At 53.2% G+C, this 12578-nt stretch overlaps 1 protein-coding gene across 1 annotated transcript; it reads left to right on the top strand.

The window, feature by feature from the left end:
* The first annotated feature begins 4505 nt into the window (after positions 1 to 4505).
* On the top strand, positions 4506 to 11564 carry PRDM14 (PR/SET domain 14). Its single transcript, XM_069778581.1, is given in 8 exon segments — positions 4506 to 4822; positions 4895 to 5113; positions 5244 to 5419; positions 5422 to 5648; positions 5836 to 6106; positions 7383 to 7585; positions 9042 to 9143; positions 11337 to 11564. Coding segments are annotated over 8 exon segments (1743 nt in total).
* The last annotated feature ends 1014 nt before the right edge of the window (positions 11565 to 12578 follow it).

The following is a 12578-nucleotide window of genomic DNA, read 5'->3' as shown; positions in this document are numbered from 1 at the left end:
ATCGCTTCACACTACAACTACTCAGGAGGCTGGAAGGACCCATGGTGAACCTGGCTGGAGTAATTTACTCAGGTCCCTGAAAAATGCAGGCAAATTGGCTTTGAGAGACTACAAGAACAGATACTCCTGCCTTTGCTTGTGTGCCCACTCAGTGGCCCACCCCAGCTGAGGGGGGAGGATTGCATCTATACAACAGGATTGGTTTGCTCCAAATTTTTCTTGTGCACGTATTTTTCAGTTACTCGTCTATTCCCAATGTATTTGGAATGGGATGAGAGCAATGGATTGCTTTAGTGAAGTCACTCAGCTAGTGACAAAATCATTAAAATGCTGCTGTATTTAAAGATACAACTAGTACCGGTAAAGTTGAAGCACTTCAATATGTGATTTCCCTTTTTTAATAGTCCACATCAGCAGAGGCTGTCAGTCTGCTGCTCCCTGTTCTCTCCTATAGCCATAGCAATAAACTGCTTCTGCTCTGACCTGATCTAAATTGCAATTCAGGTTATTTCCATGGCAGCATATGGTGCCGTGACTGGGATTCCCACCTCCATGCTGCAGCTGGCTGTCAGTGTAAGTGCTAGGGCACAGGGAGCCCACAGGTGGGAAGCTGGGCATCGGGGTCTGCTGCGGCACTGCCGTCTCTGGAGGATCAGAGGGCTGCTTGTAGGTGTAACCTGGGTGTTTGGGAATGTGTAGGAGGCGGAGCGCTTTAAGTCTGGAGTAAGGAAGGTGTAGAGTGGGAGGAAGAGTGATGATGAAGAGCTTGTGTCCAAACTGAGAGGAGGATGGGAGGCCTTGGGATGCAATTTTTTGAATCAAGAAATCTGGATCAATCCAAGGAGATGACGTCTGCCTTAGGCCACTTAGGCGACTGAATGCTATGCAAGCAGCCTGCAGGGATGTCCCTCGGTGCTTGTCTTTAATATGCATTCCCACATCACTATGGAGGAGGAATACCTTCTAAAATCCTTCAGCTGGAGAGGGAGGCTGATAGACTGCTGTGATTACTTTGTAACAAGCCATAAAATCATAACAAAGTCCCAAAGGGAAACCCGAGCAGCACTTCAGTAGCCAAAAAGCCAAATGCTGCAGGCACAGGTACATTGCTGGTCCGGGCTCCCTGCTCTGAGGCGGGGATGAAGACAGGAGGCTGCAGAGAGCCCGGTGCTCTGGATGGGGGGCTCTGGCCCGGGGGAAATCTGTAAGGTGCCACTGAGCCAGGTGCTAAATACCAGCAGCCCTGGGAGGCACTCCTGGTTCGGCAGCCCGGGGCTGTGAGGGAGTCCCCAGGGCTCATTTTAAGGCTTCTCTTTTTGTAGCCATAATTTCAGCGTGAATTTTCCCTCCTCGCGATGCTCCCCTCACTGCTGGCAGCAGGGCTGCTCCGCACCAAGGGGCGCCTGGCTGAGCCGAGTGTGTGTGGGCTGGAGATTTCCCCTCAAAGTGAATTGGTGTTTCTGTTCGCCCCTCTTTTTCACAGGCAGAAGAGGTGAGCTGTTTCCCTGGCCAGGCTGAAAACGCCCATCGGGACTAGCACCTCAAAACTGGTTTTATTTTTACAGAGCTGCTCCCCTGCCACAGCGAGCAAAACCAACCCCCGGCTTGTTTTGGCGGTCGAATTCCCAGTCATTCCCAAGGAAGGGCCGGAGCATCCCGTCCACTGGAGGGTCGCCGGCTGCCCTCCTGCCCGGCAGCCCCCCGGGGATGGCTGCAGGGGCAGCCCCGGAGAGCCGGGGGCTGCAGGGACGGGGCTGGCCACAGGGCTGACCTGCCTGCTGGAGGTGGCTCTGCACGGCTGCACTTCTGCTCCCCCAGCCCATCTCTCCGCAAGGACGAGAGTTTTTTAATGCAATAAATGCCCTTAACCTCTTAGGGGATGAAAGCCTCTGGAGGTTATCATCTGCAACACAGTGACAACGGTGCCTCACGCCCTTTTCTTCTCCTGGGCTCTGTGTCATCAGGCTTCTAGAAAAAGGAAAATCTTTATTTCTGGGCATGTCTACAATTTAACTAATGATCAGAAGGTAAAAATTTCACGTTGTGTTTGTTTGTTTAATTTCTCCTGAATCTCCAGTGAGAGCAACTCTCCTCCACAAGCCCCTTTTCTCTTCCTGTGCTGTGATACCTGGACATTGGGTAGCCAAAGGATTCCAGATTGCCTGGCAACTCTTAATTTCTAGGGGCAACTCAAACTTTTCTGTGCAAATTAGAGCTCAAAGGCTTATTCCTGTAAATCTGATTAACTCTGCTACTACTTTTATGCTACTGATGCTGCATCAATAAAGTAATGTTAAACTGCTTGCCTGAAACTGTTTCCTGAAGCAATACACCATCAATTCTGTCTTCAAATAACAGAGGTTTGGAACAACACAGAGAAAGTAAAAAAAAAGACTGATAGCAAAAAAAAATCAGGCTGTTTAAACTAAGGGAGTATCTCAAGCAAGTTTCAGAAGACTGCATTCCTACCTTCTCCCTAAGCCTCTTGTGCATATTGGTCATCCCTGGTGGATTCAGTACTTTTGTCTTGCAAAAGGAGGTTAGGATGGACAATGAGGTTGTAGGTAGGATAATTAGCCCAATACATTTAATGCAAAGTACATAAATGTTCAAACTCAAGTTTGGGGACAAAGCTGCCCTGCGCTGACTACAGCAGGGGTCTTGGGAGCTGGGAGAGCCTGGATCAGTTCTGGGTCTCCCTCTGTAATGCTGTGTGCTTGTGTTTGCTGTCTTATTGTGTATGTGTCCTGAGTGAAAAAAATAAGGGGAAGTTCCAAATCGAAGGTTTTTGTAGGGAGGAATTGCAGTGCCTGAGGTCCTACACTCTGAACATCCTCATTCCCCGAGGCAGCCAGTGATTCCTTCCCAAACTCTCTATTTCAGAGCACTTCACTCAGGCCAGATAAGAAATAAGCACTGGAAGAATGGCTTCACCTCTGGTCAAGTGCAGTCAGCGACTGTGTCTGGAGCCACCGTCTCTCTGTCTGAGGCTGCTTCAAGTGATTCCTGATACATCCCTTCTTTGGGATGAAGGCAGTGTTTTACAGAAGTTCACATGGGGCTATGTTAATTAATTTTTATAGCACACCATAACCGCTCAAATGGCATCTAAACCTCCGGGATTCAGACCTGGCTGTGTTTGTTCCCCGCTTGAGCTGTGCCTGTGTGCAGTTTGGCTGGTGCTGGGCCGTGCTGTGCCCCAGGAAGCCCTATGCTGCCTTGTTCTGAGAAGGACCCGTGGGTGCAAGTCCTCAAGCTCTCTGCAATGCAGCACAGCCTACCCTGTCCCTTCCCTCCATGCCTGCATGTGCCGTGTCACCCAGGCTGGACGCTGGCAGGGAATGAGGTACCCAAGGAGGGGGGGGGGTCTGCAGTAAACTATCCTGCATGGGGTTTTGCCCTGGACTGAAGATCTCTCCATCTCCCTGCACCCGCAGGGATGACATCCTCCAATGGCAAGGTGTGCACCTGGGCCCCTGGGATCCTGCAGCCCCTTCCAGGTCCCCTTTTTATAGCAATTGCAGCACGTAGCCACCTGGGAGGAAGGGGAGATTAGAAGAAGGAGAAACCCCACAAAACCCAGGATGAAACCCTGCAGAAGGGGATGGCCCAGCAACTCTGCAAGGGGCGAGGGATAGATGTCTTCCCCCGGTCCCATTCTGGACAGGTCTTGGTCACGGAGCCTGGGAAATCCCAGCAGGAGCCCAGTGTCCTGCCAGGCACCCAACAGGCAGCCCCAAGCTAAAGCAAAACCACCTCAGTGATGCCCGTGAAACCTACAGTGGCTGAGAGCGTGCTGCTGCGCGTTCAGGTCACCGGGGGCTGGGAGGTGGTTTTTGACTTTCTGTATCCCAAACCTACACCTGCAACCCCCGAGACACTGCGCGGGGGCCGTGGGTCCTGCTGGAGAGCATGGAGGCCCGCAGGCAGGGCGCTCACCCACCGCAGTAGGTGCTCACCCGCGGGGAGCATCTCTCCCTCACCCCGGCCTCCTGCTCGGGGGAGAAGCGGACCCCACCGGGCTGCGGCCGGGCCCATCGGTCGGGGCTTGGAGAGGCGGAGGGCAGAGCCGGCGGCAGGGGAGGTGGGTCCGGGAGGCGGGGGGGGTGTGGGGGTCCCCGGCCGCCCCCTCCGACACCGCCGGCCTGGACGGGGAGAGGGGCGGCCCGGCCGCTCCGGGAGTAGCCGCGGCTCCGCCCCGGGGTAGGGGCTGCTCCGACCGGGGGGCAGCCCGCCCGCCCGCCCGCCCCCGGGGCTGCGCGACCCCCGGGGCGGGCCGCCCCCGCCTGCCCTCCCTCCCCTCCCCGGGCCCATATAGCCGCGGGGGGCCGGCGGCGGCCGGCCCGCTCGCCCCGACGGCGCCGGCGGGCAGAGAGCGGCGGCCCCCGCGCCTCCATCCCGCCCCCGCCCCGCAGGGGGACCCCGCGCCGGCAGCACCCGGGTGTCTGCCCCTCCGCTTCCCGGCACCTCTCTCCCTCCCTCCGTCCGTCCCTTGTCGGCCCGGCATGGCTCTGTCCCTGGCCGGCGAGCCAGTCCCCGGAGACGGCGGAGACGCGCTCGGGATGAGCCCCGCCAGCCTCGCTCCCTACTACCCCGCATTCCTCCCCCCCGCCCCGTACTTCGAGGCGGCCCCCGACCTCTTCCAGCCCGTGAAGTCCCTGGGCGGGCTGGTCCCCGCCTCCCCGTCTCTGCCCCCCTTCAGCTTCAGCAGGGTCCCCGCTTTCCTGAGCCAGCCGCCCCCCCCGCCCGCCGAGCCCTTCCCCGGCCTCCCCCTGCCCCTCTGCTTCAAGCCGCCGGCCCCCTTGCCCCCGCGGGAGGGCTCGTCCGGCGGGGCGGGGGCCCCGGGCTCGCCCCCGCGGTCCTTCCCGAGCCCCCCGCGCTGGGCTGCCCGCAGCCCGGGGGCCGGCGGGCCGGCGGGGCAGAGCTACAGGTACCACTTCACCGAGGAGGAGCTCAACGCGGTGCTGTACGGGGCGCTCCGGAGCAGCCAGCTGGCCGGGAGCCTCCACGCCATCTCGGGGCTCCGGGTGTCCCCCGCCAGCCCGGGTAAGGGGGTCTCCGGCGTGTGCGCAAGGGGCGGCCGGCGGCGGCAGGAGGGGGCAGCGGGCGGCAGGTCGCTTCTTGCGGCCGGGTGTGCGGCGGCGTTTGGGGACGGTCCCCGCAGGGGCGCAGGCGGTCCCGCGGCAGCCAGGCGCCGGGGGCACGTCGGGCTTCCTCCCCCCGCGGTTTGCTTGCGTTACGAGCCCGCACCGGGCGGCGGGGGGGCACAATCCGGGCTGCGGCCGGGGGCGGCAGGACCCGCTCCCTCCGGCCGGCGCCGGGCTGAAGAAGGGGTCCCTCCTGTGCAGGTGCCGCGGACTCCTCCTCCGCTCCGCCGCTCGACAGGGACTCGCTGCAGCTGCCCGAAGGTAGGGGCCCGGCGCCGCCCGCCCCCGCGCCGCGCCCGGCCGCCGCCGCCGCGCCGCGCTCAGCCCGCCCTGTCCCCCGCAGGGCTCTCGGTGCTGCGGGTGGCGTACGGGGACGTGTCCCAGCTCGGAGTCTTCTGCACGGACCCCATCCCCAAAGGAGTCCGCTTCGGCCCTTTCCAAGGCAAAGTGGTCAACACCAGCGAGATCAAGACTTACGACGACAACTCGCTGATGTGGGAGGTAGCGGAGGCGCCGCCGGGCTCCCCCTGCACCCCCTGAACGGGGCCCGGGCGAGGGTCTAGTTTCGGCCGCCCCTGTCCCCTGGCCTGCGAGGGGGGCTGGGTCCAGGGTGGGTGGTGGGACTGGTGCGAGCGGGACGGGTGCGGGAAGGGTCGGGCCAACGCGATCGGTTCTCCCCGCTCCCCAGATCTTTGAATACGGCCGCCTGAGCCACTTCATAGACGGGAAGGGAGCCTCTGGCAACTGGATGTCCCTGGTGAACTGCGCCCGCTTCCCCGAGGAGCAAAACCTGACGGCTATCCAGTGCCAGGGACAAATCTTCTACGAGAGCTGCAAGGAAATCTTGCCGAAGCAGGAGCTGCTGGTGTGGTACGGCGATTGCTACGTGCAGTTCCTGGGCATCCCCATCAGCCTGAAGGGCATGCCGGAGGGCAAGAGACCCCCGCAGCACCCCGAAGGTGAGCCTGCCGGCGACCCCTCCAAGGGCACTGCCTCTTACTCCCGCGGACCCCTGTCTGGCCGGGACTAGATTCGCCATGAGGGAGGGAGAGGAGCTCGGGCGGCACCCTTTCCCGGCCGTGTTTTACTTTGAACGCTTCCCGGTCCCTGCGGTGAGCCGGTGGCGGGGTAAAACGTCTGGCGGTGCTGGGCTGGGCTTGCCTCGGCTCCGCAGAGCCGTGGTGCGAGGGGGGGGTGTCCCGTTTGGGGAGGAGAGGGGCTTGGGGGCGCGTTCCTGTTTTGGTTCTGTTTCCTCTTACGATTGCACGTACCTGACTTCTTGACATTTTTCATGCAGTTAACACTCTCGGTAAATGGGGCAGGCTGAAGTCGTTCCGATCCGATAATGCTGATGCTGCTTGCAGAGGAAATGCCAAATGCAATTACTCTGTTCTGCTTATAATGCGCAGAAAGTATGCCGTCCTTATAAGCAAAACTTCTGTATGGAGAAAAGAGATTTGTGCCAATGCAGGGAAAGCTGGAGCGGGTGTGGGATGGGAACGGCTGGGTGCAGCAGTAAGGGAGAGAAGCAAATTGGCATGGAAATTTGGCGTGGTCGTTTTTGTAGCTGTTGTCTTAAGGTGCCTCGTTCAGACAGTTGGTAAATCGTTCATTTCATTTTAAGGCTTGAGCCAAAGTTACTTTTATTAAAGGCAGAAAAGGATGTGTAAGCGTTGAAAAATTTCCTGTGTTGTTCCTAAATTCAGCGGTTAAGAACAGCTTGAAATACAAAAGAAAACCAAATAAACGTGTTTCTGTTCGATAGTATTTTGGAAACGCTAGAAAAGACGTGCAAATTTATGTTTCTTTTTGGGGTGGAGGTAAAATTTACAGGCAATGTTGATAAGAAACACCTGGCAATGTTTCCGTGCGGGGAGACGCTTTAATGTGGGACTCTGCGCTGGTTTTTCACATATTCGCTCGCTGTTTATGGAGATACAAGGATGAAATCCTGTCTTTGCTGAAGTCAGTAGCTAAACCCAATGATTTGATGAGGCTGTGGACTCTAGTTTGTTCCCCTCCGTTAGAAGGGCAAGTGGAGCGGTGCGAACGCTTAGGAGATCCGGCGTGTATTTGGTTAATGATATCGCCAGAATCCATTTACCTACCGTTCTGACCCTCCCGGAGGCTTAAAATTCCCAGCTGGGTACCAGCTCTGACAAGGCAGCAGATTGGAGATGAGCCCCTTTTGCCGTGGTGTAACGGGGAGGTGGCACTTTCCCTTCTGCTGTACAGAAGCCGGGGAGAGCTTTAAGTGTGAGCACTGCGGCAAGGTTTTTGCCTACAAGTACTACCGGGACAAGCACCTCAAGTACACCCGCTGCGTGGACCAGGGGAACCGCAAATTTCCTTGTCACCTTTGTAACCGATCCTTTGAAAAAAGAGACAGGCTGAGGATCCATATTCTCCACGTTCACGAAAAGCATAGACCTCACAAGGTGAGCCTGCTCCCGGGTGTCTCTGCAGTTACCAGCTTTGCGGGGGCGGGGGGGGGGGAGCACTAATTAAGGAGTCTTTTTTGGCCGAGGTAAGATGATGTTCCCCTTCCTCCAGTTCCCTGGCAGTTGCCTGGTGGGGCGGCTCTGCCCGCACAGGGAGAGTTTGGAAATCTAATGGATTTATACTGGGAAAATAAACCCCACAGCCTCGTTGAGAGTTTGAAAAGAAACAGTATTTCTCCTGGGCTTTTTGGATGTTTGCATGTGGGTTTTGCTACTTTTCTTACACAGTGTGGGGCTAACTTGTGTTTGAAGATGCTCTACTTGTCCAGGATCGGGAGAGACAATGTCTCACGTCCCTCACTCCCCCCCTTCAGGCCGAGAACCGACAGACATCCGTGTCTGTTGGACAAAACAGGAGTTTAAGGTTCTGCATTCAACGTGGAGCAGATTTTCAATTGATGGAAGCAAATCTTTGCTGAGATACTTCGCTCATCTCCACCAAACACCTCTCTGTAGCATCAGTTTTCTCTAGGAGTGCTGAGAGTAGAAAATCAGACTTTTCCTGAAGGCTTGGGAAGGGCAAGTTCCAGTGCTTGAAATGGCACTGTTAAATCAGTCCTGAAAATCCTCCAAATCACTATTTTATAAATAAATAATCCTGCCATAATGTGATTTTTTCAGGAAAACTTTTATAACTAAATCGGCAATATTACAATGTCAGAATTTTGCATTGATTTAGTAACAGATGAAAAACATTCTATTAAATATGAGGTATTAAATACCAAGTAATTCTTCCCCTCTTCCTTTCCTTTCCTTGAGCATTTATTTTGGAATGCATATGAAAGAAATACTTTAGAACAGCAGGAAGATAAACTTGTTCTGTATATATTGCATTTATATGAGAACAGATCAACTCAAAAAGCAAAGATGGAAAGTGCATCAGTAAAAAAGATCAGTCATAGCTTAGTTTATTTTGAACTTATGAAAGATAATTTATTTTGAATTGTTGTAGGGGGAAACTATCTTTTGTGCAAAATTAAAAATAGCCACTGGACCTTGATTTACATTTTGAAGAAAAGTGATGATCTTACAGAAATTTTCAGATTTTGATTACTGAAAGTCAATGTTTTATGTTCATGTTCTGAAGAGGAACGCTTTTTAATGAAACAATTCTAACGACACACACACACAAAAGCTTTGAAATTTTGCATGATTGTCCTTTTTTTAAAAAAAATCTGTTCTTAAAACCAGATTAAAATTCTGACTGTATTTAAAATTGTTACTGCTTAAATTACTACTGTGTTTGTATATATGTAAATATATGTATATAAAATATGTACATACATAAATATATGTAGGAAAATACAGGCACACATCATCCACATACCTTATTTTTCTTTCTAGCTACGCTGTTGTGAGCTTCCTTTTAACTTTGTCCTTTTTTTTTCCCCAGTGCTCTGTGTGTGGGAAGAGCTTTTCTCAGTCCTCTAGCCTGAACAAACACATGAGGGTTCACTCCGGGGAGCGCCCCTACAAATGTGTCTACTGCAACAAGGTAAGGCAAAGCCCCGTCCCGCCGTCTGTCCTCTGCTGTGCTCAGCATCACACTGCACCTGGGAGGGGTGGCTCTTTCCATGCTCTGTTTTCAATTTTTCTGTTTCTTTTCTGCTTTCTTTCAATAAAATGCCTTCTATTTAAGTTGATAACCAAATGAGCAAGTATATATTCTGGGCACAGTTGTGAGTTGAAGTGGCAGGGCTGGCTGAGACTGAAGAAACAGGGTCTGGTCTCCATCGGATGTGGAATTTGTGTTTTGGCCCAGCCCAGGGAGCTGCTGCAAGGATAAGGTCTAGGAAAGCTTGAGAGCATTTCAAATACCATCCAAGGCACATGGCTAGATCAAATATTCCCCTTTTCCATCAGATAGGTAGTTTTTGATATTACTGACACTGCTTCTGGAGTACAGTGAACAGATTTGGCACATAAGCTGAACCTGCACAATATGACTTTGTGACCGCTTACCTTGAAGTAACAGGGCCATTGATGTGCAACTGGGCATGGGGGCTTCATTTGAAAAAGAACACGAATGGAGCCGTACAGCACTGATCAAAACTGTGCTCAGCTGTTCCTACCCTTCACAGCAGGGATGATTCAGGTGGGCTCTCCCTGCGAAAGCAGTGACAGCAGCGAGAGTGTAGATGTACAGGCTGCGGCTGGATGAATATCGGTAGGGTTCCAGGTGCTATGGGGTGTCCGTGCAATGCAGAAGCACTGTCTAGCATGTAGTAAGGTGCTCCTGTTTTTGGAGAGAGAGAAGTTTTGTTTATGACTGGCTGGACTAACACAGAGCTGAAGTGTCCTGTAGTAAAGAACCTTAGAAGAAGATCCTTTTGGCTGTTACATTTTTTTCTCTCCCAGGCATCCTGAACACTTGTAGGCAGAGTTTAGGATGAAATGTCATCCTTTAAATCTTCTGACCACATTAAGAGATGTCAGAGCTTCACGGGTGGCTCTGTGAACAGATCTCTAGGATATGTGGGACCCTTGGCCGGCCCCCAGCCGTTCTGGTAGGACTGTTGCAGACTGGATCAGATTAAAACATTAGTCCTCAGGCTGCAGGATGCAGCTATCCTGGGACACAGCCATCGTTTCTGTGGCTGGGAAACCAGGGGCTATTTTAAAGCATCCTCACCTGCTCTTCCTATGCAGTCATGATTCCTCTTTGCCTCTTCTACCTCTGACTGTGGCTGGGCTCCAGGGCACCTTTGCTTTCCCTGGCCCTTTGCTCACTATCTGGGTGACATCCTGAGATTAAAGGAAAAGTATTGAGCCAAGATCACCATTCAGGCCCTCAAACACACTTTGGCCCTCTTGATATACACCTCCAGGGACTTTCCTATAGGAATCTCGGATCCAGTTGTGCTCTAAGGTTCCTAGTGAAAGGGTATCTGAGATGTATTGCTCTTTGCTGTGAAAAGTTACTTGTGATGGCTCAGCAACGTAACGGTACTAAAGAGGATTTATTTTGTGGGGTCTGCAAATAGTGAAGGGCTTGAAAGTGTCTCTCTTGGGAAAAGAAAAAATGGGGAAAATGTGGGCAACTTTGCAACATTCCTGCCCAAGTCTTGGTGAGAGGGTTTTCTCCCCAAATGGAGGAAGAGTCTTTACGAGGGGGACAGAGGGTCATTGTGCATACTTTGCTACTAGAGTGTGTGTCTGTGGGGAAACAGACTGGAAGGTCTGACTGAAGGAAGAGCAGAGTATGATGGAGCGGGGAAAATGAAATTCCAAAAGACGGATGCTGGACTGCGTGGATGAAGTCTGGCAGCTGAATCCCAAGCCAGTGTATGTGAACATGAAAGGGTTTAACTTTGAAAATGAAAACTGAAAGGAAAACCTGCATTATGTTTCCCAAACACAAAGGAGCTGCAAAGCTAATTAGGACAGTATTGACTTCTTATCCTTTGACATGTAGAAGGTATTTACTGGTGTCTCGGGTCAGAAATCTTTCTCTGAGCTTCATCTAACTCCATGGACTTGGCCACATCTGTGTAACGATAGCTGTTGGTTTCTGGTTCCTCATTACCGGGAGTTTTTGTTTTTTCTCCAATTACCTGAAGATGTGAGCTGTTTGAGAACTTGTTTTCAGGGTACGGTGCTTCTGGCAGGTTAGCTGAACCTGGGGATTATATATGTGAAAACGGATTACTTTCAACTCCTCCCCCCTTTCCTATCCCTGCCCTTTCAGGCATTCACGGCATCCAGCATCCTGCGCACTCACATCCGCCAGCACTCGGGGGAGAAGCCCTTCAAGTGCAAGCACTGCGGCAAAGCCTTCGCCTCGCACGCAGCCCACGACAGCCACGTGCGGCGCACGCACAGCAAGGAGAAGGGCTGCACTTGCTCGGTGTGCGGCCAGCACTTCCCGGAGCAGGAGGATTACCACTTCCACATGAAGATTCATGCCGCTCATTAGTCAAGAGCCCTGCCGACGTGGCCTGGACTAGCTCATGTGTGTATCAGTCTATGTGCATGTGTTTTTGCATGGTTGTGCGCATGCCGCAAGAGGTGATTTTTACCCGCACAGTGACTCTTTGGGTATGTCCAGTCTCTGGACCCTGGGCATATTTCTGAGTCCAGGGGACAGGAGTTTCTCACCTGGGTACCCTGATACCACACTGGGTTGAAGCTGAACAAGTGCTACCCTACCTTTCCCTTCCTCTCCTCCCGTACCCTAATTTTCACAAAAGGGAAAAAACCAGGCAGGAGGGAATTTCACCCCCACTGAACCTTTTGTACACAAACATCACCATGAGGAGTGTTGCCACATCTCTAATGCACCACGTCTATGGACTGCCTCATGCGGTTGGTACCAAAGCTTGTGTGAGGGTTGTTTTTATCAAGTGCATTTCCCAAAGGTGATTTAACCTGTTTGTTTTGTTTGGACGCATGACCAAGTGTGGGGTCTACTTCCCCTTAACGTGCAAGTCTTTCAACGATGCTCTATTTAAATGTGAACAGCCTCAGATATATTGACTGCTGGACCAACGTAGGGGTATTTAAATCCCTTTGTTCAGCTGCTGGGACACAGGGAGCTCCAGGGCTGTGAGACCAAGTCTTCCAGAGGATGCTGGATGCTGGTTAGCCCAGGGGGAGAGGATCAGGCTGTGATGAGATAGCTGCAGGCCTGTCAGCTGCAGGTCTGTCCTGCCAGGTAGCAGAGATAGTGGAGGTTGGCTCTGCCATCTCACAGTTTAGAGGACCAAATGTGAAGATATTCCCAAGCACCAGTGAGCTCTCAGGTGGGTCACGAGCAGTCAAGTGGCCTTGAGCAGTCAAGTGGCCTCGTAGAGGCATTGTCTTGTGGGCTCAGCACAGGCCAGGAGTGGGCACGATCCCACCAGTGGGCTCTTCTGTCTGAATTTCACTGAACTTGTCTCTTGTCCTGGCCAGGTGGGCCTTTGTGATGAGTCCTGACATGAAGGTTGGG

The sequence above is a fragment of the Haliaeetus albicilla genome, chromosome 3 (genome assembly GCF_947461875.1).
Source record: "Haliaeetus albicilla chromosome 3, bHalAlb1.1, whole genome shotgun sequence".
In the NCBI taxonomy this organism is placed as follows: Eukaryota; Metazoa; Chordata; class Aves; order Accipitriformes; family Accipitridae; genus Haliaeetus; species Haliaeetus albicilla.
This window is presented reverse-complemented; position numbering and strand designations above follow the sequence as displayed.